Source organism: Rhea pennata, chromosome 8 (assembly GCF_028389875.1).
Source record: "Rhea pennata isolate bPtePen1 chromosome 8, bPtePen1.pri, whole genome shotgun sequence".
NCBI lineage: Eukaryota > Metazoa > Chordata > Aves > Rheiformes > Rheidae > Rhea > Rhea pennata.
The window spans coordinates 31,090,184-31,117,784 of NC_084670.1; the positions used below are offsets into that span (position 1 = coordinate 31,090,184).

Genomic DNA, 27,601 nt, shown 5'->3' on the forward strand with positions numbered 1-27,601 from the left:
GCAGAATGTAAACAGCTCAGCAGGAAGTAATATGTGAGTATCAGTAGCATGGTGAAAAGCCTGAACTTCCTGCAGTTTTAATTGCATTTCCCCAGTGCCATCCTAACTGCCTTTCCCCCAGTGCTCCTGCTCTCTCTTGGTTTCCTCCCTCTGCTTCACTCAGCACACGCTCTGATTGCCCCCCGCCCCGGTCTGCCCGTGTCTGCCCATCCCTCTCCCTTCCTGTTTATTCCCCACTTTCCAAAATCACAACACTAATGTGAAGGATACTGAGATCACTTTGCCCCTCCAGCTCTACATCCCATCCCATCCCTTCTCTCCCCTGCATCTGCCGTGGCTTTTTACATCACGGCTGCTGGCTCTGCCGTCTGCAACTCTCACGGGTGAGCACTGAGAAAACGGACAGGACATGGGTGTGGGAATTCACAGATACGCCGCCTCCTTTAGAGATGCTGTTCGTGCTGCCCTCGTGCCCAGAAGCACCAGGCATCCGCTGTTTTGGGTTCTGTACAAACACGCAGGAAGACACCCCTTGGCATGAAAAACTTTCAGCCTAAGCAAGAACAAGGCACAACATGTAGGGGACTCGAGCAGAACAAGGTGTAGGGCCAGGGTGGAGGCACGTGGTAACAACTAACAGTTTGCTGTCTGTATTTTGCAGGCTTCAAAGCTATTGAAAAAAAAAGCATGCAAAATGAGAATAAAAAAAGCTTTTAGCAAAACATCCCCCTGGGTATAGATTTTGCATTCAACAAGAAAGGTTTTTCTTTTCTTATATAAAAGATTTTATACACATGTGTAAAGATAAGTAATAATTACCTAGAATCCAGCATTTTATGCGAACCTGTAAATAAACATTCTTCTGCATGTCCACACTTCAGATACTGCAGCTGTGGATTGGTGCAAAAAACCTGAAAACCAGGAACTGACAGAACAACAAAATTGGGCTGACCACACTTCTCTTTTCCAGTGTAATGGGAATAAATCCATTAATAAATGCAATGTAGTTCTTTTTTCACCACTTAAGTTGTTAAAATAATCAAAAATCCCATGCCTAAGATACGATTTCAGGCTAAGTAGTCTTTTAGCTTCAGAAAAAAAAAAAAAAAAAAAAAAGGCAAAGCATTCTGTAAAAGCAGAGAGCAATTCTCCGTATCACCACAGATCGTCGCCCTCTCACTCCGCATTGCCACGCATCTGCGGGCAAGTGGAAGGCTTCAGAAACCACCGGCACTACTGCAAGAGGGAGGCCGAGCTCGGACGAAGCCCCGCACGCCCGCGGGACTCCCCCTCAAAACGCCTGTCCCGGAGGCTGTGTCCCGGGAACACGAGGAGGGAATTGCTCCCGCTGCTCTTCCCGGCCACAGACGCCCGCAGTTCACCCAGGCAGCTCCCGCTCCCCAACGCACCAAATCCAAAGCATTCAGCGGCGCCGTCTGATTTCCCCCCGCTCCATCCTGTTACACAAAACCCAGGTACAACCTGACAGCAGAGAGAACACAATTTTAAATCAGCACAAGTTGAATGGGACCAAACTGTTTAAAGTTAAAGTTTATTTGTATTCTTTGTAGGAATATCAATAAAAGACCTCAAATGTATCTATATCTGTACATATACAAGAACCTTCAAAAATTATTCACAGAACAAAAATAAATCTTCTTTAGAACAAACCCAGGCAATGAAATGCAGAGATGGATCTCAGAGACCAGACAGTCCAGTGCTACTAGCATAAAAATACAGCTTGAAAAACAAGTTTATTACTTTTTTAAGGTGTACTTTGTTGAAATAAAAAATAAATTATTTAGAGCTATCATTGTAAAACAGTTCTGTGTAGTAACACTCTTATTAAGGCCCTTGAGACAGAAAATCTATTTTTACAGATAGGATTCCTGGCAGGCATGATCTGCAATGACATGCTCTCTCTCATGGGAGTTAACTTACTGTGAAGAAGGAAACGTCTAAAAGCATCAGCCTAAGTTTTTAACCCTTTTGATCTGTCACACTCGGTTGGGTACCTGTGGCTGAGCAGAACACGTCTACACGGTTAACGCTAATCACCGATGTAAATACACGTAACGGTTTCACCTTGGACAGGAATCGTTCTTCAGGAACAACACAGACAGTTTTGCAGAACACACACATTTTTGCAGAACACAGATAGGTTACATATGTAGTTACCTGACAGATAAATATTGCTGACACAGTCCCAGTACATTGCTGTAACAACGTCTGACTTTGATTGTTGACTATTCAAATGAAGTTAAAAGCTGGTGGGTTTAAGTGAGCAATAAAACATGGAATTAATACATCATGTAGGGGAAAAAAAGCCTAAGCCAATTCAAAGCAGCTGTGAGAACACCAATTAGAACTTAGTAGATGGATACAGAGTTTATTACTGGATATACCCCATAGTCTCTTAACTAGAAAATGCACACATCCCTTTCCATGCTCCTCTGGATCCCTGCTTAGAATTATTTCACTTATGAGGAAAGTCGCAAAATGTGCAGCTGTATGGATCTTTTACACACAGCTGCCCATTTCTAATACACAGTTGCTACTTCCCAGATGTGAAACCTTCTCATTTCCCGTACTAAAGGCCTGAACTCCTCGAGCTGCAAGGCACGGGCACTTCCAGCAGTGCTTCCTCTGCTTCCGTCTTCCTCACGCACCCTGCAGACACCATCCACAACACGGCAGAAGGCCACAGTGCTACAAAACGCTGCTGTGTTTCTTTGCTCCACCATACCAGCCAGGAGCTTCTCCTGAGAACCTGGAAGCCCAGCTGGCTCTGCCATTTGGGGAGGATCATCCTTACAGCGGTGTTGAGTGCACATGGCCAGCAGGGACTGAGATGCCACGATGGGGCAATTTTTCTGTTTCAGCCTTGGGAACACACAAATATCCCTCCTACTGGCTCGTGATTTTTTCCTGCGCTACTTCAGCTGTTCCCAAATGAGAGCAGTGGTTGCTTGCGACAGCATTAGGCGCTTCTGGTGCATTTGGTTAAGGCATGAACCAAATCCCAATGACTGCAAGGTTCATCATCCGATTTTTGCGTTATTTACTTTTCCTCTCATTGCTGCACAAACCCACCAGCTGTTAGTCCGAAAGCAAACGTGATCAGGCCCAGTCAGGGCTCTTGCTTCAAAACAGGCAGACCTTTTGGCTGCCACGTGGTTTAGTGCCACTGCAATTCAATCAGACTGGACAAAATAGAACCTGACATTTTTGCATTTTGTCGGCTTGAAGCAGCTTAAAATTTCTCTAGAAAGCTGCTCGGTGACAAACCGGGAGAGACAGCTGCCTGCAGAACTCGGGAGCGTAACGTTTTGTTCTGCTGCTGATCAGTTTTAGTCTGGCAAAACTGCGAATCTGCGACCTTCACCCCGTTGTGGGTCTACCGGCAGCTTCTCCCTGCGTGGACAGGGACAAACACTCTGCGCTTCAGCACAGAAACTGATACACAGGCGACACCAACCAGCCTAGCAGCAAGCTGTGGGCGGTACTGATAGCCAGGCCCGTTTGGAACGGCAACTTTTCCCAGTCTACAAGCTTAAGAAATACATAGGCGAAAGGTCGTTATTCAGAATGATACATCACTAAAGAGCTCGCCAAAATGTATAAAACTTGGGGCAGGTATTACGCCTCTCTGGAGGAAAAAAAAAAAAAAAAAAAAAAAAAAAAAGGACTGAAATGTCGCCCCTATTGCACTCCTTTGCAGAAACCAAAGCGCACGCCTTGGGCTCTTCAGCATCTAACCACAGAGCTACGCCAGTGGTCTTTAACACGTTACCAGAAAGCTGGTGAACTCCGGTGAAATGCATTTCCCAAATTAATGCTAAACTACCGCTACCAGAATGACTTCTCTGCTTCTGCCTTGTTCTTCTAACCTGGAGGCAAAAAACCCCCACAGCCAATGCATTCAAGCGACTGCTTGCTCTCACGTTTCGGTCGCAGAACACCCACGCCGTCTGCACTGCGTAATAAACGAGCAATGCCCGGGCCCACCCGAAAAGGCTCCTCGGGGGAAGAACTCCCCACCATGCAGCTGGGTAAGTAAACAGCAAAGGGAGAGATGCAAGTCACACAAACATACTCAACAAAAAGGGGATGCAAACGGTGGTTGTAAGAGAGAGCTTCCCCGTATAACAGAAATTAAGCCATACAGGATGCCCAGCTACAGCTGGGATGCACGGATGGAGGAGGAAAGCAGGAGGAACTGAAAGGCACAGCTTGAGGAAGAAAATATTGGAGGTCAGCGATGACCCACAGCTGGAAGACATCATTTGGAAAGTATTGGAAAGAAGCCGCTTCTGAGCGAACGCAGCGCGCAGCCCCGTAGCTTGGCTGCGCCGCGCGAGCAACGAGGCGGGAACGCTCCCCGGCCTGCAGAACCGAGCCGCGTCCGAGCGGCGAGAGACGGCAGCTTTGAGCCGGAAGAACTAAGCTTACAGGTGAATCCCTACTCACTGCTGACGAGTCTTTTCCTCAAGATGTAAATTAACAGCCAAGGCCCTGTTAAGAGATTCACACACGTGTTCCTTATGCCTCCGCCAGCGCAGGAGATGTGGTCTCAGTATCTATGCGTAGTTAGTAACGTAACAGGCGCGTGGGACAACTTTTAACTGAAGTATCTTAACTCACAAAGATCAAGGTAGAACAGTTAACTGCTCCGCAAACTCTGCCGCAAAGTGAATTTGCCTACAGAGGTGAGATAAATCCATTTCCAGACATCGAACGTGACAGCAGACACTGAACGTGGGCCCTCAGCATTGCCAACCCTTCACGTGCAACACGAGTCAGGCTTCAAGTCATGAGATGAGCTTAGAAATCCCCACATTTTTCACATAACACAATTTTAGAGACTCGGAAACTTAAGGCCAGGGACAATCAGCTCATCAGCTCCGACCTTCCTGAAATTACAGCGCCCCCGTTTCCATCGCTCAGGCTCTCCTGGTCCAAGCGGGAACCGTTCAGCTAAGTGCATCCCACACCCGGGAGGCTGCGTCCAGTTTTGAGGACATCTACTTTTCCGGTTTCCACAGTCTGTGCGAAGGGTTAATCACACTCGGCTGTTATTAGTATATTCCTGTAATTCAAAACTTGAACTGCTGTTGAAGTGATTTTATTTACTTTCCGAGTCCAAATCATCCCAATTTTTCTGTAAGAAAAAGGGGTTAGAAGTGTACGCCAAGATGTGAAAGTGAAGACTCACAGCCGACTCAAGAAGCTGGGGCTTTAGAAACCCTCAGGCTAAGTACTGCGACGTTTGAGGAAATCAGCAGAACTGACAATTCTGTGTCATTTATCGTGAATCTCTTACGGTATGCGAACATCAGTATCTTCCGCGAGAAGGTCACTTAGTAACTACAGGTGCATTCACATAGAGCCCGCAAGTATGCTTCGGTGAAATGCAACTGGAAGTAATTGGAGAGGAAAAGTTTAGTCTAAACTCCTTAAGAAAAATCTGGTGAGTACAGAACGCCAAAGAAATCCTTAGGAGTATTCAAAGATGGACAAATTTCAAAGGAAACAGAAGATCTTAAAAGAAAAAGAGCAGAAAGCATCTTTCAGCAGAACTAGACTGGCTAAACCAGTGGCTGAAATGGTGAAATTGAACACTAGAGGGTTAAAATGAAGAAATCATCTAGAAAAAATGTATTTTGTATACAGAAATCTATGGTGCTGGGCATGGGGACCCTTTGGGTAGCCCCTTCTCCAGAGCGTTAACCTGCTTGTTCCCGATGGAGGGCAGAAAATGAATTCAGGGTGCTACTGCATGGTGCATAAAGTGATTGGATAGGAAAAAAAAGAGAGAGAGAAAAGTATTTACAGGCCTGTAAATTCTCAAAACATAAAATTTAAACTGTGTTAGAACTGGTATAAAAAAGAAAGAATCCTACCTTGAAAACTGCAGATTCCCTTTCCCTGTTTGATGGGAAGGCTGACTTTGTGCAAATGTAAGGAAACAAGCTCACTGCTCCAAGTGGAGTTTTTACCCAGGATGTTCAAAAAGACTGTTTTTTCTTTTTTCTTTTTCTTTTTTTGCTGGAGTCCTACCAAAAGTAACTACAAGTTCCAGCAAGAGCCAACCTTCTTGCTAAAATGTTTGCTATTGAGTTTGCATTCAGTTAAAGAACAACTAGGGAAGAGGGGAATAAAACCAGCAGATGAGTCTTTTTACAAAATTCATTTCGCTACTATTTCACTCCACTTGTGTACTTGCATCAGGCAGCCTGATATATACAGCTGCTACCTAAGGTAACCCACTGCTCATCTCTCGCTCTCACCCACACCACACATGCACTCACACTCCCCTCTTTCTCTTCCAAGGACTGCAGTGCTTTTAACAAGAGGAAAAAAAAATAATAAAAATAGCAATAATTAAAAAAAAAATCTACAGTATTCACTTCCTTTTGGTATATTACATGGGCATTTTCTGTACATGACCCAAGAGATCCCTTTATTTACATGGTGATATGGAAGGACTTGTTCCTGGGAGCCCAATTCTCCTGGCCTTGAGTGGGGAATTAAGGCCCTATTTTTTTTTTTTTTTTTTAAGAGTTCTTCTTTCTTTTCCATTTTAGCAGCATTATGTAAACCTGTGAGGGGAAGGAGGGGTTCTCGAGCCTGCTCCCTCTTGCTCTTCTTCTGGGGAGGCGGCCGGCAGCGTCTGCCCGGTTAGCAGCTGCTGTTCTTGAATTCACCGTTCTCCGTGATGGAAAGCTTGGTGGGATTGGTGGGCGAGATGCCGTTGCGCACCTGCATGCTGTAGCGCTCCTTCACCTGCGTCAGGGCGCTCATCAGCCGCGTGTTGGCCGAGTCCAGCGACACGATCCGCTTCTCCTGCAACGAGCACCGCAGAGTCAGAGCGCCGGCGCGAGCGAACCCCCCTCGCCCCAGCAGCCTGCCTTCCCCGGAGCGGCCGGGAGCCGGGGCCGCGACGGCGTCCGCGGACGGCCTCCCGGCAGAGGCAGCCTTACTGACGGTCTCTGGCGAGACGGGGGATCTGCCTCTTTCTGTTTTCCCGGGGTAACATCGCCCGCAGGCTTCTCGCACGCCAGTGCGGCCCCTCCGCGCCAGGGGAGGCGACAGTAAGTCAGAGTTACGCTGGCGAACGGACGGGGTCACGGTGGCTTTAGCCAGGCAGCCTCTGACCGAGGCTAGGTGGAAATGCAATATTTTGCCATGGAAGGGAAGAGGAGGGTGTGAGTGTTAATAACAACAGCCAATTTTTTAAAAAAAACGTGTTAGAAAAACAGAAACAGGCAGCAAAAAAATTAAATAAAAATAAATAATAAAACCAAGGTGATGGGAAGCTTCATTCAGCAGAGAAAAGCGCAGATCATGTCTAAGGGCCATCGTCTCCGTACGCGGGATGGAGAGTGCTCAGAATAAACCCACGGTATGTTTGAAATCAAAAAGAGCAAGTAACGGCAGCCTGTGGTCGCCAGCAGGAGCGAGGGGGCAAGAGCAACGCAGAACAAGCGGCAGCCAACAGCTAAAACTACGGGGTTATTCGAGGTGAAGGGCAGCGGAGGGGGAGATGCCACGGACAGCACACGGGGACAAACACGGAGCACCGCTCCCGGACCCATTCCAGCTCGGGGGGCTCCCGGGCGCTGCCACGCCGAGGCGCCGCGCGTCCCCGCTCCGACTCTGCCGGCTCCTAGCAAAAGCGCTCGGAAAGCTGCGGGACGTTTGCTGAATTTATCGACACCAAACCGAACAAAAAAGCAGAAAAACACACGCGCCGACGAAAGGCAACCTGTGGATTGCTAGGTTGCCCGCGGGGGGACACAGTGCCAGCGGGTCAAGCCGAAACATTGGTGGCACAATTAGAAACGTCAATTTTCATCTTCCTTTAAAAAAAAAAAAAAAAAGACAACCCACGTCCTAAAAAACCTGTAGCCGCACAAAGCGGCAATGGACATCGCAGCAGGTGAACGTGCTCCCAGTGAGACCAGCACGTTGGCTTTTTTTCCATCAAGAAAGAAAAAAAAAAATCTTTAATTTCTATTACTTGGGTGAAAAAAAGCTGCATGCAGCGACTCTTCTCAGTCCTGTCGTGGGAGAAACAAAATGCAGGAGAAGTGACGTACGCCCGGCACAAGCGTTAAGGGACAGGTCGAACACAGTGCTCAGGAGATGTGAGGGCTACAGCAGCCCCGTGAGATATTGATCCCAGCACATCAGCTATGCAGCACATCTGTAACCAGTAACGTTTGCTCTCCTTAGGGGGCTTCTGCCAGCGAGTAAACGTCAGGTTAAAAAAAAAAAAAAAAAAAAAGGGCAGAATTTAAATATCGTTTATATTACAGCCCTGAAAAATCCAAGCTCTGTGTAATAGAGCAGGACGAGGAGGAGGAGGCAGGAGAGATCACCAGCGAGGCAGGCTACAGCCTGCCCCAGTCTTTTGCCTGATCTAGGCAACGCAAGCGAGAAGGGACGAGGGAGGCGATGAGGCCTTGGCCGTTCCTCCCGTGCCGAAATAAATGCTGGGGAAAAACAAAACAAAACAAAACCCTCAAACAAGTGCCGTAGCAGAGCTGTATTTCTCAGCAAATTAAAGCTCCTCCTCCTCGGACTATATTTTCCCTGCAGTTTATTTTAAAATTTAAGCTTCTTTCCAAAGCGTGTCGCTTCACGACGAGTGAGAACAGGGAAGGCCGGGTGCGCCCCGGCGTCGAGGAGCTCCCCGCGCCGGCTGGCAGCGCGGCTGCGCAGCGACGCCGGGGACGCGGACCTTCAAAGCGCGAGCCGGGCGAGCGGGGGCACCTTCTCGCTCCGAGGGAAACCACGGTCTAACCAGACGCGTTCCCACCGCGCACGGATTAGGCACGGGCAGGAGGAGGAGCTGGAATGGGTAGGAGGGCAGCGCGCTGGGCCAGGGCTGGGAACTGCTCAGCTAGAGAACTGATCGGGTTTTACTTGCCTGTTTGAATTATCTCAGCCCCATTTATGACCTGTAATTTAACACAGCGGAGACGTCACTCGCGGTAGCAGCCGGGCTAGCGCTCCTCGCAGCTCCGCTGCTCCCGGGGAGGCTTGGCCAGACCTGCCCTGCTCGGGCCGGGACGCCTCGGGCGCGCCGGGGCCTCCCCGCTCGCCCGCGCGCCGGCTGCCAGCGCGGCTCTCCCCGCGCCCTGGCTGAACCGCGCAGCTGCACCTCGTCGGTGCTCACGGAAGGAAGCGCAAGAAGCCCAGGGTATCGCTCTTCCTGGCTTAAACCTTCGAGCAGGTGAGACAAGCCAGGTTCCAACTCCGCTCCACACATCTCGCACCTTTCCTTCTCTAGCCACTGCGAATCCCTCTGCCGCACGAGCCCCAGGCTAAGGGCATCTTCCACGCGCGGTTTAGAAGGATCACTGCACAACGCAGCAAACGCGCCGGGGCTCCTCTCCTGTGTCCCCTTGTTTGAATCTTTCACCTGTTTCCTCTTCTGCTTAGACACCCACCACAGGGCCGCGACCACGAAGCCTTCCCTGCGACCGACACCGAGGCAGTTCAGGTTTGCTGATGCCCTTGCTTTAAACAACGCTACTGTCTTTCCAACGGTTCCCACTGCAGGGGGGAAACGATGCTTCACTCGATCAAGGACCGCACCTGACCCGCACTGAGAGCTCGAGGCTTTGCAGAGCCAGCGAGAGCCCCCTCTGCCAGCTGGCGACAGCGAGGGACCAGCCCCGGTGGCTGCGCTGCACCCTGCTAGCCCGAAAACGCTCACAGCACCACGCAGGGGCCAAGCGCCTGCTGGCCCAGACGGTGGCGGAGGGAAGGGCAAGTTCCTCAACCAGTCACAGGCTCTCGGATCCTCCCCTCTAACACGTCTTTCCCTGCATTCGTTCAACGCCCCTCTCCCTTTCCCCTTCTTGAGGGGGATGGAAAAGGTCCTTCATCCCTCAAAATCAAGCTACTGTTTGCTGAAAAATGGCTTGGTACATTCAACTTCTGCTCCAGCTTTTAACCTGCAACAGTCCTTAATCAGACTGTAGGAAAGGCCTGATGTCCTGCTCCTCCCTGCACCTGCCCGCGAAGAAAAACAAGAAAGAAAGCAAATGACTACATTCCGGTTCCTTGTCCAGCCCTGCACTCCCTTGCTCCAGATTTTGAGTGCAAGTCCTCCCAGAAAGGATTTCTTCTTGAGCTGCATCTAGAAAGGGCAACAACACTGGCATGCCCACTTAGACCACCTTGCACTATAGCTAGGAAACACAGATGGTGTAATTCTAGTACAATCTTCTTATTCTACAAGGTTAGGGAACAGACGGACCACGTTATTGTACACACGTAATGCGCTCGCATTACATGACATGGACCCAAAAATCCAGCTTTCATGAACAGTCTTTCTGAAGAATAACTGGGGAAAAACAGGCAGAGGCAGCAGACAGAAAACTTCAAACTCCTGCCATAAAGCATCCTCCTAGGGCCACCGGTCTTTCAAGAACACATCTTCTCTCTATTTTGTATCTTCTCTACACTTCTGCTTGAGCTCAAACGTTTCAATTATTGCTGGCCATTCGACAGCAAAGCAACGGCCAGGGTGGGCCTTTTGTGCTCTCTTATGTCTGTGTTTCATACATCAGTAGCATCTTCCGCAACGTTCAGCTGAGGCGTCTGGTTTTTCCACCCCACACTAGGGCAGAGAACTTTCTGAAATAATCTGGGATGCTGCTAAAGATGTAATCCCCTTAAAAAGTCATCAATTAAAAATATTACACAGTTGGAACTACTAAAAAGCCCAGAAGCAGGAAAGATGCCCTCTAAACGCAAAAATCACAAACGTAACAGGCAGGCAGATATCGAATCAGTCTCAGGTTCTGTAGTCTAAGCTTTGCTCTCTGGCAGCAGCATGGACACAGAAGAAAAGCAGGAATGATCCCACACGATACATTCACATGCATCACCCACTAGGTCCCACTTTGCACAACTAACTTGTGCTGACTGGAGGCATGTAGTCAGGTTGGTGGCAAAGTGGGCGTTCCTCCCAGACTGACACGGATGGTCACATGAGGTGAAAGGCCACATATGAGACGCTCGATCGGGCCATGCTCCGTGGCAAGCGTTCTCTTGTCTTGCACACTCAAAGCCATGTTTTAGCTTGCATAGCTGAGATGCATGCACATGGCAATCAAACTACGCTGGTATGAAGCACAGCTTTTCCAGCGTTCCCAGGCCCACGCTTGGAACAATGTCTACACAATGCATCACTGTTCCTTTACCACTTGGGATCTCCTAAAGTGAAAAAGGTTTTGGAGAAGCAGCCAGTCCTGTGATTTGCTGTCAAGGTCTTTCAAAGCCCTGTGTCAGATAGTAGGTCTTTGTTGTATAAGAAACCCAATTCTCTCCGAGGAGGCACTAAGTCATGTGTGCAACACCATGGGCCAGTACTGGCTTGGGAGGTAAATAATGCTGGGGCAGGAGGACAGGGGAAAACAACAGGCTCTAAGCACAGGACACTTGGCTCCTGGAGATCCTGAGCTCCTTACCTGTGCATCAATAATTTTCTGCTTTGCATCGATGACAGCTTGCATCTCTGCATGATCCTTCTTTAGCTCCTCTTCAACTGCCATGAGTCTGATGCGCGAAGAGAGAGAAATTAGGACAGTTTAATACTATTCCTGGGTGTTTTGGCTACTCCGGAGCTCTTGCCTTGACCTCTCTGATTGTCCTCTCTCCGCAAGAAGAGAATTTTGCTGCATTCAAGAAAGCTTATCTATCCCGACACCCCAATTGGCTGCATTTATTACTTACAAAGTGGGCATTGCCAAAAATCTAACTGCTCTGTAAAACTATCCCTTGAGTGTAGTTTCCAAACAAAGTAAATAGACCAGTTATGAGTACAGCAGAGACTAGGGTTAGAATTCCTAAATCTTTTTGTCTGCTCTCCTGGCAATCCGAGGCAAGCCTCAACACTTCTATCTCAGTTTCGTCGTCCCTATGGCAGGAACGGTATCAACCCAAAGGTATCAAGAGGTCCACATAACTACCTTCTTTACTGTCAAAGAAAACATGTGACAAAGGGGAGCTTCTTGCCCTACATGGCCTGCAAACTTTCCAGCAAAGGCTCACCTGCTGATGATACTTTTCATCTGGCTGTCCTTCTCCTCCTGCTGCCTGCGCAGTCTCTCCTCGCTGTCTTCCAGCCTGGACTTGTACTCCATCAGCAGCTTCTGCATTTGCTGCTCCTGCACCAGGAGGCGCCGCTCATACTCCTCCAGCCGGCGACTCGACACCTTCAGGCGTTCCTTCAGCTTCGCTATCTCTTGTTCATACTGCATGTGGAAGGAAGGAGAGAAGGAAAGAATCAGACGCAAAAGAGAAAGGAACAGATCAGATTATTATTTTCCACTGCTGTTGAGAGAAAGCCACTGTTTGCCTTCATTAAAAATAAACTGATAGAAGCAAAGGAAATGACAAGCAGACAACTGTGGGCAACCACAAAGGAGCACGTAGGCTCCCATTGAGCATTAAGTTATTCCCACACTGCAGGAAGTCTTCCTGTAGCACAGTTTAAGCACTCGAATAGCTGACACGGCTCCTCAGTCTTGCCTGGTAACATCCCCAGTTACTCCAGACTCAAGGAGTTCCCAGACAGAAGTTGCTAATAGTGCTCAACTGTAAACCCTGGGGTGACCAAACTTGTGAAAGGGACCAGTATTGTGACCCAAATAACTCGTTCTTCAGGACCTAAAAAAAGATATGAAACCAGCTGTCCCAGGCTGAAGGCAGAGCCTATCACTAACTACGCAGAGTCTGTGAATTTAGTTGGCTGAGGTGTCATTCTTCCATCTACTGTCTCTCTGGATAATCCCTTCTGCAACAGTGCAATGAATCTCAGCACATTCCACGTTGGTTTTGGTTCATTCATCTTTCATAAAAATTCTGTGTTCCCACTTCTCCACCACATGTTCTCCTCCTCTCCTCTACCTGCCCTCTCCAAATACCAAACCCCTTATTAGACCTCATCAATGTAGCAGCCATATACATGCAAGTTTATTTGGAAAAATGACATCTACTCTGGCAAATAAACACACTTAAGAAAAACGTCTCTCAGGAGATGATAGACATTTCTGCGTAGCCCCAAAATACTCTACCATCTAGATGACAGACATTTGCCTTGGGTGAAGCCTGAGACAAAATCTGAATGCAGTTGCTGATCAAGATTGTATTGCATTTGCAGAGACTTGTACAAGCACTTAGCACATACCAAACTATACTCGATCATTTTTTAATGCAGTTTCACGATCACTAAAAAATTTTGCAAGTGTAGAAAAACGGCAGTATACTGTTGGTATATTACTGTCACAAAAATAATGAGTTGAGCACTCAGGCAGCATGACTTATGATGCAAGTAAATGCCAAGTATCAGCCTGTAATGTATGAACTCTCAGCTATGTCAGCATGCACCCATTTGACATGGTACAGCCTGTATAGATTAATCTATAGCATGGGATATTGTACTACAGATACTGTATGACAGCACGTACAGTGGGAAGCTACGTCAACAAGACCTGTGGCTGACCGCAGCACAGCAACACCTGAAAGCCACCTTGAACCCAGCTGAGGGGCGGATAAGGCTCCCTGGAAGCCAGAGTGTCTGTTGCATACAGAATAAAATCTACCTTCTCAGCGTGCTTGACTTCATCTTGATTCTGCTCTGCATCCTCCTCCACTTCTTCATACTGCCCGTTGTTGAGAACCCACGCAGCTGTCCTCTCCACTGGTGACATTGTGGCAGAGTCAACAGGCGAGTGAACCTGGAGCAGAGATACCTGTAAGCATTTTTCAAAGAAATTACATACGAATCAGCTCTGAAATCACATTTATTCAGAGCAGAAAAATGACCATGGATCTGTCAGTCTCAAAGCTTCCCCCCAAGCCCCTCTTCCAGAGATGCTTCATCCTCACTGGACTTTGGAAGCACAGCACTCATTTGAGTCCCTCTTAAAAAGAAAAAAATAAAAAATCAATGCACTTGAGAAATATTTTTTTCTCTTTGTCTAGGTGAGCTTCTCTCTTTCTACAAAAGTTCTTATTTCCAAATCCTGTCCTCATCCACCTTCCGCTTCTGCCAGCTTTTCAGTAAGATTACGGCAATCTTAGGTTCTTCTCACACTGAAAATAGAGCAACGAAGTGTCACTCAGCCTGTTCAGGAAAGACAGATTTGTTGCTTTGGAGGATTGAGGAGCTTAACTTGAGAGCAGCTTTGTCGGCTGGGCTACAGAGAGCATTCGCAACGGGGTACCGGGCTGCGCGGCTTCGACAGGAGACAGCACAGTGGCACGTAAGAGCTGCAAAGAGCTGTAACGCTGCCACTGCGGCGCCTATCCCATTTAGATGGTTTACGCACATACGCTCAGTCAAGGCTGGAGAAGAAAGTCAGGGCAAGCGGCACTTACTAGGAGAACTTAAAGAGGAGAAGCCTCAGATTAGGTTTTAAAGGGAATCGCTAAAGAAAGCCACGAGAAGCAGCATGAAAGCCTGCGCCTGGATGAGGAGAACACTGCTTGCTAAAATGCCAAGCAGTGTTGGTGGACAAAGGCAAGTTTATAAGCACAGCAATTAGCATAATCCCCCTTGAAAGGGCTACACTGTCTTAACTCTTGGAGAAATGCGAAAGATCGGCTTTTCCCCTATCTGTAGGTCCTTCTCGTGCTCAAGCAGCTCTTCAGATCAGCGCCCTGTTTCAATACTGTATAAAAGGAAAATGTGCTTTGTGGTGGGGGGATCTGGAAGTCCACGTTGCCACCAGGAGCTCTTCACGGGGGAATAACAGCTTCTCAAGGCGAGGCAGGTGAGGGACCCTGACAGCTCCCGCTTGGGCTCCTCTCGCTCACGGGGACAGGGCTGCCGGACACTACCTGCGCCCCACGCCAGTTCCACCCAGGAGATCTGCCGAGGGCGGCTCAGCTCTCCGGAGCAGCGACGAGGGCTCCGGCACTGGCAGACGCCTTAGCGCGGACGGCTATAAAGGCAAAGACGAGGGGAAGGAACTGAGCAAAACTCTGGTTTTAGGCAGAAGCCCCGTGCCTGAAGGAAGTGTTCGTGGCAGAAGGACTAGGAGCTCCTTTCAGCTCCAGTATCACAGCTCAGCAAAGCTCCTTCAGCTGGGTATTTCGTGATGGCGCCTGCCGCCGGCCAGCTCCTCGCAGAGGGAGCTACTTTGGCATCGGGAATTGCTGGAGAAATCAGAGAGGGCTACGAACAGTGTCACTGTCCCTTGGAGCTGCAGAGGAACAGGGTAGCAGCAGGGCGACTACGAACGGCATCGGCAGCCTCTTACCAGATGCCTGATCCCCAGCAAACCTTGCCAAACAGCCCTTCGGCTGCAGGGACCACGTATGTTCAGCAGCCAAGCTCAGAAAGTCTGCAGAGACCAAGCAGAAGTAGATGGCAAGTACTTAAGATACTAAAGGGTTATAAATTATTCTAATATGGGGGGGGGGGAAGAGAAGCTTGCTAGGAATGTGTATTAATTCCCCTCTTTGCCCCCCTCCCAGAGGGGCACACTGACACTTCTGTTCCCACCTACCGACTAAATGGAAATGGAAGGCAAAAGCTGACCTCTCCCAGCAAATAAACGGCCTGCCTCTATATCCAGAAACAAATGGGACTTGTAGAGAACTGAGTCTAATAATTATAACGCCCACAAAGCATGCCTGCAGAGAACATGCCAAGCTTCTGCTCTTATTAAAAAAAAAAAAAAAAAAAGGGAAAAAGGAGAAAAAAGAATTCCACAACCCAATTTGCAATTAAAAGGAAGCAATAGAACTTGCTGCTGGCCACTCAGTTTGGCACACACCGAGCCATTTCTCATGGGTGTGGGGGTAAGGAAAGAACAAATTGATTCCTGTGACTGAAGCTGGAGCGAGTACTCTAATGAATCCAGAGAAAACAATTAGCATGGAAAAGCAAGGGTGGAAAACCAAGCAGATGCACAGCAGCTACAAGAGGGAGGAGGGCGACCGCCCCGAAGCCAGCCGTACTTGCGAGGCGCTTGTGAAGCTGAAGGTAAAAAGTAATTGGAGAGGAGGGAGGTCCGAGACCTCCCTTTGATGCTAAGCAAGCAAAGATAACTGATTTACACAGGGGGGCAGTCGGGTAATCGGCAATATGAGACGCAACAGGCAAACGAGGGGACTAGCCAGGGCTTTGCAAGCAGCCACCCGAGCGTTTCTCTTAAACACACAAAGGGCAGCAGCCACCCGTGCAAGGTGGTTGCACAAAGGCTCTGGAGACAGGTCCCCTGCTCCTCCCGAGCCTGATGCCTTCGGAGCGAAGCCGCCGGCGTTCGTTCGCCCAGGCGCTTCCCTATCAGGCCCCAAGGAAACGCGCCGGTTCCACCAGGAATTTTGCTGTGATACTGCACAGAGCCATATGCTACAACTCGCAGATCACACAACGCAGCTTCACGCTGCGGGCCTGAGAACTGCAGAGGCGGCTACCTGATTTTCAGCTTCATCCCTTTTTATTGGCCTAAAAATTTCCCAACATCTCTGTGCTAAATTTAGATTTATTTAATATACTTATTCTATCAACCTCTCCGCCTAGGTGTAAAACAAACACTCAAAAGGAGGACGCAAACATATGCACTTCAAATAATATGCAATTACTTTCTTTGGTGTTACTAACTTGGTGTAAGTGCCTTTGCTTTGTGATTCTGTGTGTCTGATCTCCTCGTACTTTAATGAGCTTGAGGTATCAAAGCAGTTTTGAAGCTCTGACTGCTCCTGGGTTCCCAGTCATCATCCAGACTTTCCTCCTTTAGATGGCAACCTTCAGGAGAGTTTGCCATGAAAGCTACACCAGCGGGCTGATCCCAGTAAACCCCTCGGCAGAGATCCAGCTCATGTCGGCAGCTATGTTCTTCTGCCAGCTTTGCTTTACCAGCCAAAACCCTCCCCCTGCATAACTGCGTCCTCACCAGTGCTTTTGCCAGAAGGGCCTTGCCAGTGAAAGAGGTCCATAACCTCCTGCTCCTCACTGGTGTAGCTCAGCTGTGGGGCCTTAAGCTCAGGGGCTGCAGCTTTCTGGAGCAAAAGTCCTCCCTCGTGCCTGCAGGCAGAGCAGTGTCCTCTCTGGAAGACCTTGCACAAAGCAGGAGCTTGCTGAAGCAGGGCCAGCACCAACCAGCACATCCCAGCTCCACGCACAGAGCTGCAACAGCATCTGCTTCCCTGGGAGCTTGCAAAGTTTGTTTCCAAAAAACCCCCTTCAAACTAGGTAAAGTAAATCAAATATCCCCATGGTTACCTGTCACAGTGACTACAGAAGACAAACATTTAACGCCAAGAATGGCGCAGATGTTGCCCTCAGGAGCCTCACCCTGCCCAGTTGATAGGCTTGTAACAAAAGCACTGAACACCACCTCTTTTTCCCTCTTTACTGTGAAAGTAATTTAAGAAATACTGTTTCATATGCAGCAAATCACAATAGGATTTTCTTTTTTTCCTTTTTTTTTTTCAAGGTAAAAGTATGTTGGCTTTTTGTCAGGAAAAATCTTGATTTAAGAAAAATTAAGTATATGGAGCTGCCTATGAGCAAGTGAGCAAAATGCATTAGCAGTTAGTACATATAAACACTCCTTTCCAGAAGGTGTTTGCAGTATTCATAGTTTGGGATGATTAATGAGGAAACAGTATTTTGGGGGAGAGGGGCAGGAGGCAGCAGCAGATTGTTGCCTTGTGGTGAAATACAGTTTTCTGTACACTTAAGACAACTCTACTTAGTTATTACTTTGGCAGCTGTTTCTTCCATGGTATTTTGTCTTTATTCATGTCTCTTTTTAGCTGGCTATCGTTTGAAACGAGCACCACAGGGCATTCACATGTGGCAATCAACTAGCATTTGGAACACAGCTTCTTTTCTTTTTTTTCTATTCTGGGAAATTTTCAAGTTTTATTTCTTTCAGCAGGCTTGCTGCTACCTTGGTAAATGCAAAACAGTTTTTTTTTCTTTTAAGTTTAGTACAAGAGCATCCAAAAGTAAAAAGTAAGCTAGGCTTGCCAAGCTAGTAATGGTAACAAGCACAGCTATTTCTTGTACTTGCTACTGGGTGCTGTTTAAGTGTCTTCTTCAGCCACTGCTCTTGATTCAACTCATATTCCTCATCTCACATTAAAGTCAAATGACAGCTTTGAAGGTCAATGCAGTAATCAGCTAGATATCCAAGCAGAACACTCTAAGTGCCTGGGAAAAGACTTTCCTTACCTGCTGTGTCTGCTGCCTCTGAATTGCCCTCACCTTTGGGACAGGGCTCTCTCTAGAAGATGAGGACTGTTGCCGGGACCGACTCCCATTCTGGATGGGTTCGGCCACCATGGCCCCCGACACCGCCGACATGCTGCCGGTGCTCCGCAAGGAAGCGCTGTGCGGCAGGGACTGCGGCGCCTTGGCCCTGGCACCCAGCCCGGCTTGGTCCATTTTGCGGATCTGCGCTTGGCTGCTGCTGTTCTGGCGGGGCAGAGCGATAGGAACGTGCTTGTCCGGCACTGCGTGCCGCCGGGAGAAATCCTCGCTCTGCGTGCTGCGCTTGGTGAAGTCCTCCATGCTGCTGTTGCTGGGTCCACTGAGTTTGAAGTCTTCGCTGTTGCTTCGGCTCCGGGAGCTGGCAGTGCTTAAGTTCTCCAGGCTGGAGTCCACGGAGGCCTTTGGCATAGGCGGAGGCGGGTTGTTGAGATGGTAAACTGGGTTCTGGAATGACAGAGGCTGGAGACTGCCCTGTTGGTTCAATGCTGGGTGCAGAGGCCTTCTCACCTGGGGAGCGCTCTGGGGCGTGCTCTGGGTTTCCCACAGCTGTTTGATGTTGGCCACCTGTGTTATAGAGAGCTGGCTGCCGGCCAAACGCAAAGGCACGTCGTGCATAATAGAAGCGTGATCGCTGTGAGCCGTGTGAGGGTCCTGGAGGTCCATGAGGGAGATGCTACGTCCATTGGGCAAGATGCTTTCCCTTTCATCCTTATCGGAGTAAGTCATGCTCTGGGTGGATGCCTGCTGTACCAACAGTAAGGTCTTGCCTCTAAAATATCCATCTACATTTTCCTGGGTTGGAGACTTCAGCTTATGCAAGTCACTGTGGAACAGAAAGGAATTTGGTTATTTTTTAACCAGCCAAGATCCCACGAGATCTGTCCCAGAGAAGCCTTTCTACCTCATTTAACCCCCTCGCCCCGAATTCCTTACTCGGAAAGCTTCAAGGAACTAGATTTCCTTTTATGAGCTCCCTGTGTTTCAAGTGGCAACACTCTTCCTTAATTACCACTTATCTTTAAGCATTGTTTGATTCAAGAAGTGCTTCATACTTATTTTTCACAAGTGAAATGCAAACCATTCCCACCAATTCCTCCCCTCTTAGACATTTCTCTTCCCAGCAAGACTTCAGAACATTTCAGATTCCATTTAACCCTTTGCCAGCTCTGCATTATTGCGCGTGTCAAAATTCAACAGGAGCTGTGTGAAGGCTCCTGTAAATCTAGGTAAAACAGAGGGAAGGCGTTTCCAACTGTCAAAACGGGACCTCATACTTGACAGCGCAGAAGCTAGGCAGAGGCCAGAGTATGCAAGTTCTTTGGTGTTTTGCCATGTCACAGTTTTTTGCTTCAGATTAATCACTACTGCAATGTGGGAAATGCTATACCAAACCGAGCAGGGACTGTCTTTGTTATTCCACTTGATAACAAGCCCCACTTATGACACAGATTTTTCATCGGCGCTAAAAAGGCAGCCCAGTCTCCAGAAGGAAACATTACAGTTGACTTTATGCAACTGCTCGCTCAGATCGGCAGTAAATAGCAAGACTGGTAGCTAAAGTTACTGACTTTAGCCCATGTTCGACTTTGGGTAAGTTAAAAGCTTAAAGCCTCGAGTGCTAGCTCATGCATCTCTTACTGGGATGTTGACCTCCCTGGGAGAGGGTGCCAGGTGTAGGTCAGTCCTACAACTGACTTAGAAAGTTCAAGCAGTGAAGCATTCAACTCTCCCTGGGTGATCTTACATGAGCTCAGCCACCCCTCTTATCCCACGTGTCTCCCCTCGAGCTCTGGCTGTTACCTACCCATCAGTGGGGTCCTCGAATATCTTCTGAAGCCCTGAGGAGAGACTGCCACTGACGTTTGGACTAGAGCTGTGCTCAGTGAAACGCCTCAACTGCTGCTGTATAGGTGTAGGGTTGGTCATTGACTTGGTGATGTCAGCAAGAATACGAGGCAGAGGTCCCAGTTTTGCCACGGTCGCCTGTAGGAAGGAATTTTCACCCTAATTGGACAACAAGCACCGCGACATCCGCCAGGTTTTTGATAACGATGCACAGAGGCGGAGGGGTGGAGGTGGAAGGAAGGAGGGTGGGTGGTTGTGTGCGGGTGTGCCAGGACCGTAATGCAGTGTTACGGAGCAGCGTAACCACGGCGACGAGATGGATGGAGGAGACGAAACGGGGTGCAGCAGACATTGAGGAAAGAAAAGGAAATAGAAAAGAAATTAGGATTGACCCCCCAAAACAAAAATCATGCTCAACAAAACCAAACTGTGGCCATTCCAATGCAAAACTATCATGCAAAGCAAACTAAGGCCAGGGTGGGTGAGGTCAAAGTGAAAACTACAGTATCTACTCATTAAAGGGGATTTGAAGACTACAGATTCAGCTAGTGGGAGGGAACTTTCCAGGCAAAGGGAGTCATGTGGTAAAAGAAATGCATGCCAACAGACAAGGGATGCGGCATTCAGGGGATCATGAGAGATTTGAGAGGGTTGAGGGAGATGGGGAAAGGAAGGTTTTCATTTCAGAAGCCTTTGGCTTTTGGCATCCTACACTGATGCCATCTTCTGTAGCAAATTTTTATCAAAAATTAAGGCATTCCTCCCTAAAAATAACTGCATGAAAACCTCAGTGACCCTTATTCCAACATTACCATGTCAGGTAGGGATTAAACGCTTAGCTTCGTATTTAACTATGCGTCAGCTTGGTGTTGGCCAGCCCGAGCATGGCAGCAGCTGCCCGTAAAGCAGCCCTGAGGGGAAGGTTGCTCATTTAGATCCTTTATTTTTCCCCTCTTTGGGTCATTTCTGGTTGTATCACCTACATGGTGCCACTTGCTCTTGTGACTGAAGCAAGGAGCTGAAAGTGCTGGAGGTTTAATGATAAAGTAAAAACCCCTACAAAGACAATCTTCTTTTCAAAGATGTCCTTATTTTGCCTGTAAGCAGGTATTTGGTCAGTTTGACTCCAGAGAGACGTCTCTTTACAGACGCTTTCTTACAGTGCATCTTCTGGTCTATTAAAATCTTTGAGGTCACTTCTCTCATCATTTTCCAATCATTACCTACAGTAAAGCAGTATCACTGTGTAACTTTATCCCTTAATTCTCTTTTTAGCAAACCACTACGCCAGCTCCCAAGGGCCTGTTAGCATAGATCCATACATATAACCTACAGAAAGGGCAAAGCACATCTGCTTTAATGGTTTAGGTCTGGTTCCTTCCCCTCCCAGCTGCCCAAGATATTTAAGATTTTTTTCATTTGGAGAGCAGCTTGCAGCAGCTAACCCCCCAAACCCATCTGCACTTGCAGAACCTGGGTTCCCCTTGACCTGAAGCCCTGACCAGTTGAGGAAGGTGGCACAGTTCACGGCACTGACGGATTTACCCCAACTTAGAGAAACGGAGGAGCTGGTCTTTTAAGTGCTCCCTTTGCCCGTTTTTCTGAGGCTGCTGAACAGTCTTTATAGCAAAGATTTTACTGCCTTTGACACTTCGAGTGTAAACTGTATGCATGTATGAGGGAAACAGATAAGCAAGACCATAAACTGTTATCAGGCTAAGATTAACTAAGATTAATATACATTGTCCTTCGAAGTCAAGGACATTTAGATTTACCCTGATGCACAAGCTATCTTTTTTTTTTTTTTTTTTTCCAAATAATGTGCTGCAAGAAAACAAATATCCAACAAATCACTACCTTGGCAGACCTTACTAGCAACAAAAATCATTAGCAGCACACTGCAAGTCACCTCAGCTCTCCAGTTTCAAAAGAAAAAGACATGGAATATGGACAAAATAACGCACCTCAAAAAGCTGAAATATAAAACAGTTCTAAATACTTTTAGGAAAAGAAAAATACTGACTTGCATCTCCACTTCTCTGTATCTTACCAACTTTGTTTAACAAAGTTTTAATGAGTTGGGGTCTTGCAAGCCATGTACTCAGGGAAGAGCAAATCGGACTCTGCTCTTCTGTAGTTAAATAGAAGCAACACTTATTGCTGGAGATGAGCGTCTCCTGTGGCAAGAAGGGAGCACCAGCTCCTGGAAAACCCAGCACAGAGCATCTCGCTTTTGGTGCAAGGTACCACAGAGTGGAACAAGGCTTCTACCTGGCACCCTCTTAAACTAAAAGCTAATCCAAAGACCACAGAAACGAGCAAACCTCAGTGGGCTTTGGGGCAGGTCTTCAAGGAGAAGAGTTCTGCCTGGCCAACACATCCCTTCACCCCAGCTGGGCACCGCCAGCCAAGTACCTCGATTAGCACCACAAAGGCCACCTCCACATTTCCATTTTCCATCCAAATGCTCTGCCTTTTTCCCAGCTCCCTTCTGCGAGGGGCCTGGCTCCCCAGGGAATGCCAAGCTTGCTTTCAGCGTTGTCCCCTCCACAGTCACCACTAAGTGTCACCACTACTGCTGAAGCCCAACCACTTCACACGCCCAGCTTTGGGCCTCCCAGAGCCACCAGCCGGAGTCATGGAAAGAACAATTGTGAAATACAACTATCGCACATTCCTCTCCAAAGCTGCTGAATACTTTCTCCCCAGAGCGGCTCCGGCTGCTCCCTTGATGTCTCCTAGTGTTTACAGTTGCTACGATACAATCACAGGATTCACCCTCCCAGGCCTCCAGCTTGCTTTACCTTATCAAGCTGAGACACAACCTCCCACAAGAGGGAATGCAAAACTGAGAGCTCTCTGCCCAGGTCGATGTAGCCCTCAAATCCAGGCATGTTTGAGATGGTATCTGGATTAGAGATCTCGAGGAGAAAACGCTTCATTCCCCCCCACTCATGTTCCAAAAAGTCATTCATGAAGGCCATATACTCTTCCTTATTACCAAACCTGGAAGAAAGGGGAGGGAAAACCCAGTTATTAACCACCACAAAAAGCACAAGGATAAAATAATTGTCTGTAAACACTTAATGGTTAACTTTTGACCTGCCTTTCTGAAAAAGGTGTCTGGGAGGGGAAAAAAGTGGACAATTTAAGAGACTGCCTGCATTCTTGGACTTATTTAAATACTAACAACTCACTGTTCATACTGTCAACAAGGGGTCTGATAACATCTCTTCCCTCTTCTCCCTCCTGCAGAATTTCTTTCTCTCCTCCACCTTTTCTACACCCCTTCAGCTAGGAGAAACATGCCCCTTGGCCCTCGTTCAGCTGGGAACTTTGGGGGTGGAAGGGGGGGAAAAAATCATGGTCCTTAGCAGGAACAGTACTTTCTTCTTTTGAAATAGCATACATGCACACACAAACTGACATGCTAATGTGCGATTCTCTTCTTGGTTTTCGCCTGTGTCCCTCTGCTGAATTCAACATGGCCCAAATCTGCATATGAGAAGGAGAATATACCTAGCTCAGCTCTGAGGTGTTCTAAAGGCAACAGGGTTCAGATATAGGAAACTTCTTCCTTTTCTACATCTACTCCAATTTGCCTGAGAATCAGTGGCCTGGAAACATGACCACCAAGCAGGGCTCTCCTTGCTTCACCCTAACATTCGGTGACTTGCACCCCTGGAGGCAGAGATTTCAGGTTCATCACCATCACCTACTTAGCAAAATTGGCGAGATTCTGAATGACTTTAGCAATAAGCGTGAGGGTGCGAGATGTCCGGTCATCAGGATACTCCTGCATGAGGCTAAAGAGGCTGGGGGACATGATAGCGGGGCACAGGAACCGGAGGAAGAGTGAGGCACTGATCAGGCGTTCGCTGATGTCCTGCTTGCCCCTGCTCAGGCATTGCTGCTTCCAAGACGCAAACACTTCCTTCAGCTCACGAGGGAACACGCTGAAAAACAGCAAACCAAGAAAAAAAAATGGTGTAGGCAAAGAGATGTACCAAGCTGAAATGGTGACCAATCACTTGAAATAATTAACTGTGAGAAATCACCATCAGCTCCATTTTTCCCCCCTTCTCTAGGCTAGGAAATGTCATTAGGCATCTATTCTTAGATCACCATTTGATCTGGTGATACTTAAGTACTGGTTAAATCATCCCTTGTTTAAATACGTGAAATGAAGCTGTTTTCAGACACTCTGATCTGCAAGCTGAAAATCACCACCACTACTCTGGGGCAAACATGGTGCTCGGATATCAAAAGCAAATTGGACCAAACTGAACTCATCTCTATAGTTGAAATTCGTATTTTGCCTGTTAAGCTCCCCGACTGCTTTGCCCCTGCTTTGCCCTGAAGCAGAAAGACCATTCTTTTAATGATACTCAGCAGTAAAGATTAATAAAAATCTTTCAGCTGATGTTTTCTCCCTGTGATTTCCTGTTCGATTTTACCGATCCAAAGGGTCTGAAAAAAAGCTGTATACACACATCAGAACTACCTTTTATTCCAAGGTCAGACTAAACTATCTTTGCACTTTATTCTCTCCTCATTCAGTCACGACTCACTATCTGTTTCCTTGCAGAGCATTTCAGTAGAAGCTCCCACTGGAATCCCCTGGTTTGGGCAGAAATACCACCTACAATACCATGTTACAGGCAGTAAGGTGGCGAGAAAAGGAAACGAAGGCAGTCTCAGAAGGTAGATGGGTCTGTGCTACTTCCTTGCGCAACTGCTGGTTTCACGTCTTTAGAAGAGGAATCTGCACGTTGGACTCAAACGAGCCATGGGAGAGAGAGGGGAGGGGAGATGCCTCACCAGTAAGAATTGATGATCTTGCAGAAGGCCAGCTCACAACACATTTTCAAGTTGCTCTGATGATCTGTTAATTCGCTGGACGAACACTTGCTGGGATCCACTTCACAGTTTTCATCTGACTCGTACAAAGCCTTGATAAACTCCCCTGGACAAAGGGAAGAGGATGACAAACCAGGGTAATCATACGAAAAGCCTCCTTGACACACCTTTAAATCCTCCTTATGCCTTCCTTAGCAACTGCACTCGCTGCTCTCTGCGTCTGCAATACAGTCTCTAGACACCAGATGTTGGGGATCTGTCTTCTCCCGGCTCCTCCAGAGCACAGCGCTCGCCGGGCCGGCTCACGCGACCGACCGGTGCCGGGCTGCTTCAGCCTCCCCTGCTCCCGCTGCCCCCAAATACGCGACCGGGATGCCTTTGCCTTTCGCCCCTGCGGACACTTCACTTAAATTGAAGAACATGCTCTGACTTTGTGTACAAACGGTGCTACCAGTCATGAGATTGCTCACAGGCTTAGAAAGGAAGCTTTGCTCATTTTTAGAGCTTCCCCGGGAAATGCACTTGACAATGATATTTTTAAAATTTTTTCTAAACCAGCTATCTTTACACTTCAAAAGACAGCTGGCTCTTGAATAAGAGTAATACCTGAGTGCTAGATAAATACTGCTTGTTTTCTCTCTCTCTTACATTAACATTTTTATAACGCGCATCTTTCAAAGTCCTTTGCATTTCTGTCATCCTCTTACAGCATCACAGCAGAAACTGGACACACACTCAAAAAAGCACGAGGTTTCCATTGTTTAATGTATTTAAATGTACTATTCACTGCTTTTTTTCGTACATATGCTGGCATACTAAGTGCTTTTTAAACTGTTGCTGTTCACCAAGCAAAAACCCTAATTCATTTGTTTAATGATTCAGTGTCTTTTAAGTTCACCTCCTTGGATGATCTTGCTGGCTCCGAGCTAACACCACAAGGCTTGTTTGTGCAAAGGGGTTTTGTTTTATGGTCTCTGTTTACCTAAAAAGCTTTAAACAGCCACCAACCCTGCCAGAGCTTAAGTCAGCAGTGTTCTCGCAAGCAAATCAGGTGGCACATTTTCTTAGACTGTCTTGCTTGGGTCCAAAAAATTTCTGCTGAGGGCATCTAGATCACTTGCTTGCTACACTCTCAGCATCACTTCTACAAGCCAACTCTCTTTTAACTGTTGTTTCCTGGATTTTCTTTTTCCTTGAAACATACTCTCTTTTTTTTTTTGCCTTGAAACATACTCTTTGTGGTCTGCAAGGCCCTGCCTTAATGATGTATTAAAATGCTCTTACAGATAAATTAAACAGCTAATACCAATGTAATGTCATTAATTCTTTCAAAGAACATGGCATCTGAGTGAAATCACTAGAGACATTCACAATTTGACGAAGAATTGGAGGAATGTATTGTCATGAGCAACCTTGCCCTGGGCGACAGACAGACTGGACGACTTAAGGGGTATTTTCCATCTCAAACGTCTATGATTTACGATCTTATCACTCAGCACCAATGTTCTAAACGATGTAGTAAAAGTCATTAATTTTAAAATATCTTCATGCAATTACTGCGCATTAAAGGGTTTGTTGTCAAATGTAATATACTGGGCCCACAGCTGATAATTTGGTCTGCAGAAAAGTGCAGCACAAAGTAATATGCTGCTCATTTCTCCATACCAAGTGAGGGCCTGAAACTGTGACTTGTGCTTTAGTGGTTCCACCCATGAGAATAAGACTACCAGAACTGGCTCATTACATTCAAAACATGGCCAAGAAGCATATAATCACAGACCTGACGCTACTGACCCTTGGAACCCTCACTAACTTAGCCAGCTATCTCCTTGATGACTTGCCAGTATCTAGGACTGCTGGGAAAGGCAGCTGTTTTTTTTTTAATTTTTTGTGAAAGGATGTGGTATGGGACTTGGCTTTGGCCTGCTCTAATTTTTCTTGTATCAGTGTCCAAACCTTTCTTCATCCAAGAAACAACAGGGGTATGGGTGGTTCTCTATGCAATCTCGGATAAGAAAGACGTCAGCATCAAGTTGGCAAGAGCTAATTGCAGAGAGGCTGAGTTTCATGGGAAGGGAGCATGCATATTTTGGCCTTCCTTCTGGCAATATTAGCTGTGTGGACAGTAATTCTCAGGGCAGTGGCCAGACCAGAGCAGAACCTTTTGGTGGGGAGGGGAAGATGTGCTGTTACCAGAAGCCACTCTGGCATGTAACTGCCAACCTTACAGCCCTGCTGGGGATTGAAGTCGATCATCCCAGCCTGGCCAGACAAATATAATGTGGTGGCAAAGAGAGCACTTTGGATACACACGGTCAGAAGGCGCCCTAGATAGTCTGCATCTTGGTCTCCTGCGCTGAGGTGCTCAGCAGCCCTTCAGGCTCATTCCTTCCGGTCATGTTCTCTGGGCTCAGGCACCAGTCTATAAGGTTAACATGAGTATTTAAGTGCCGTGTTGCAAAGGTCAGGGCCGAGTGAGTCCAAGGGTCGCTCTGGAATATGCCAGCATTATCAGTGGTTGCACCTCAAGCTGCTGGAAATGAGCTTTATTGTAATGCCTGCTTTCAACCCAAACACTGTGTTGAGTGTCTAAAGCTTAACACTTGTTAACACTATAGCTAACATTTGCTGTTACCTACATTA

At 47.5% G+C, this 27,601-nt stretch overlaps 1 protein-coding gene across 9 annotated transcripts in view; it reads right to left on the minus strand.

The window, feature by feature from the left end:
- Positions 1-1,536: 1,536 nt before the first annotated feature.
- RASAL2 (RAS protein activator like 2) overlaps positions 1,537-27,601 on the minus strand; it is a 129,708-nt gene continuing 103,643 nt past the window's right edge. For 3 of the 9 annotated variants that reach the window (XM_062582071.1, XM_062582079.1, XM_062582078.1), the window contains 10 exons: positions 24,920-25,064; positions 23,818-24,054; positions 22,903-23,104; positions 20,058-20,257; positions 18,215-19,076; positions 13,626-13,775; positions 12,073-12,275; positions 11,490-11,577; positions 8,936-8,966; positions 1,537-6,846 (listed from right to left, as the gene is read on the minus strand). In XM_062582071.1, coding sequence (XP_062438055.1) covers positions 6,704-6,846; positions 8,936-8,966; positions 11,490-11,577; positions 12,073-12,275; positions 13,626-13,775; positions 18,215-19,076; positions 20,058-20,257; positions 22,903-23,104; positions 23,818-24,054; positions 24,920-25,064 — 2,261 coding nt within the window. In that variant the 3' untranslated portion in view covers positions 1,537-6,703. The remainder of the gene's footprint in view (positions 6,847-8,935; positions 8,967-11,489; positions 11,578-12,072; positions 12,276-13,625; positions 13,776-18,214; positions 19,077-20,057; positions 20,258-22,902; positions 23,105-23,817; positions 24,055-24,919; positions 25,065-27,601) is intronic. The other 6 variants (XM_062582076.1, XM_062582074.1, XM_062582077.1 and 3 more) reach the window with 6 other exon arrangements.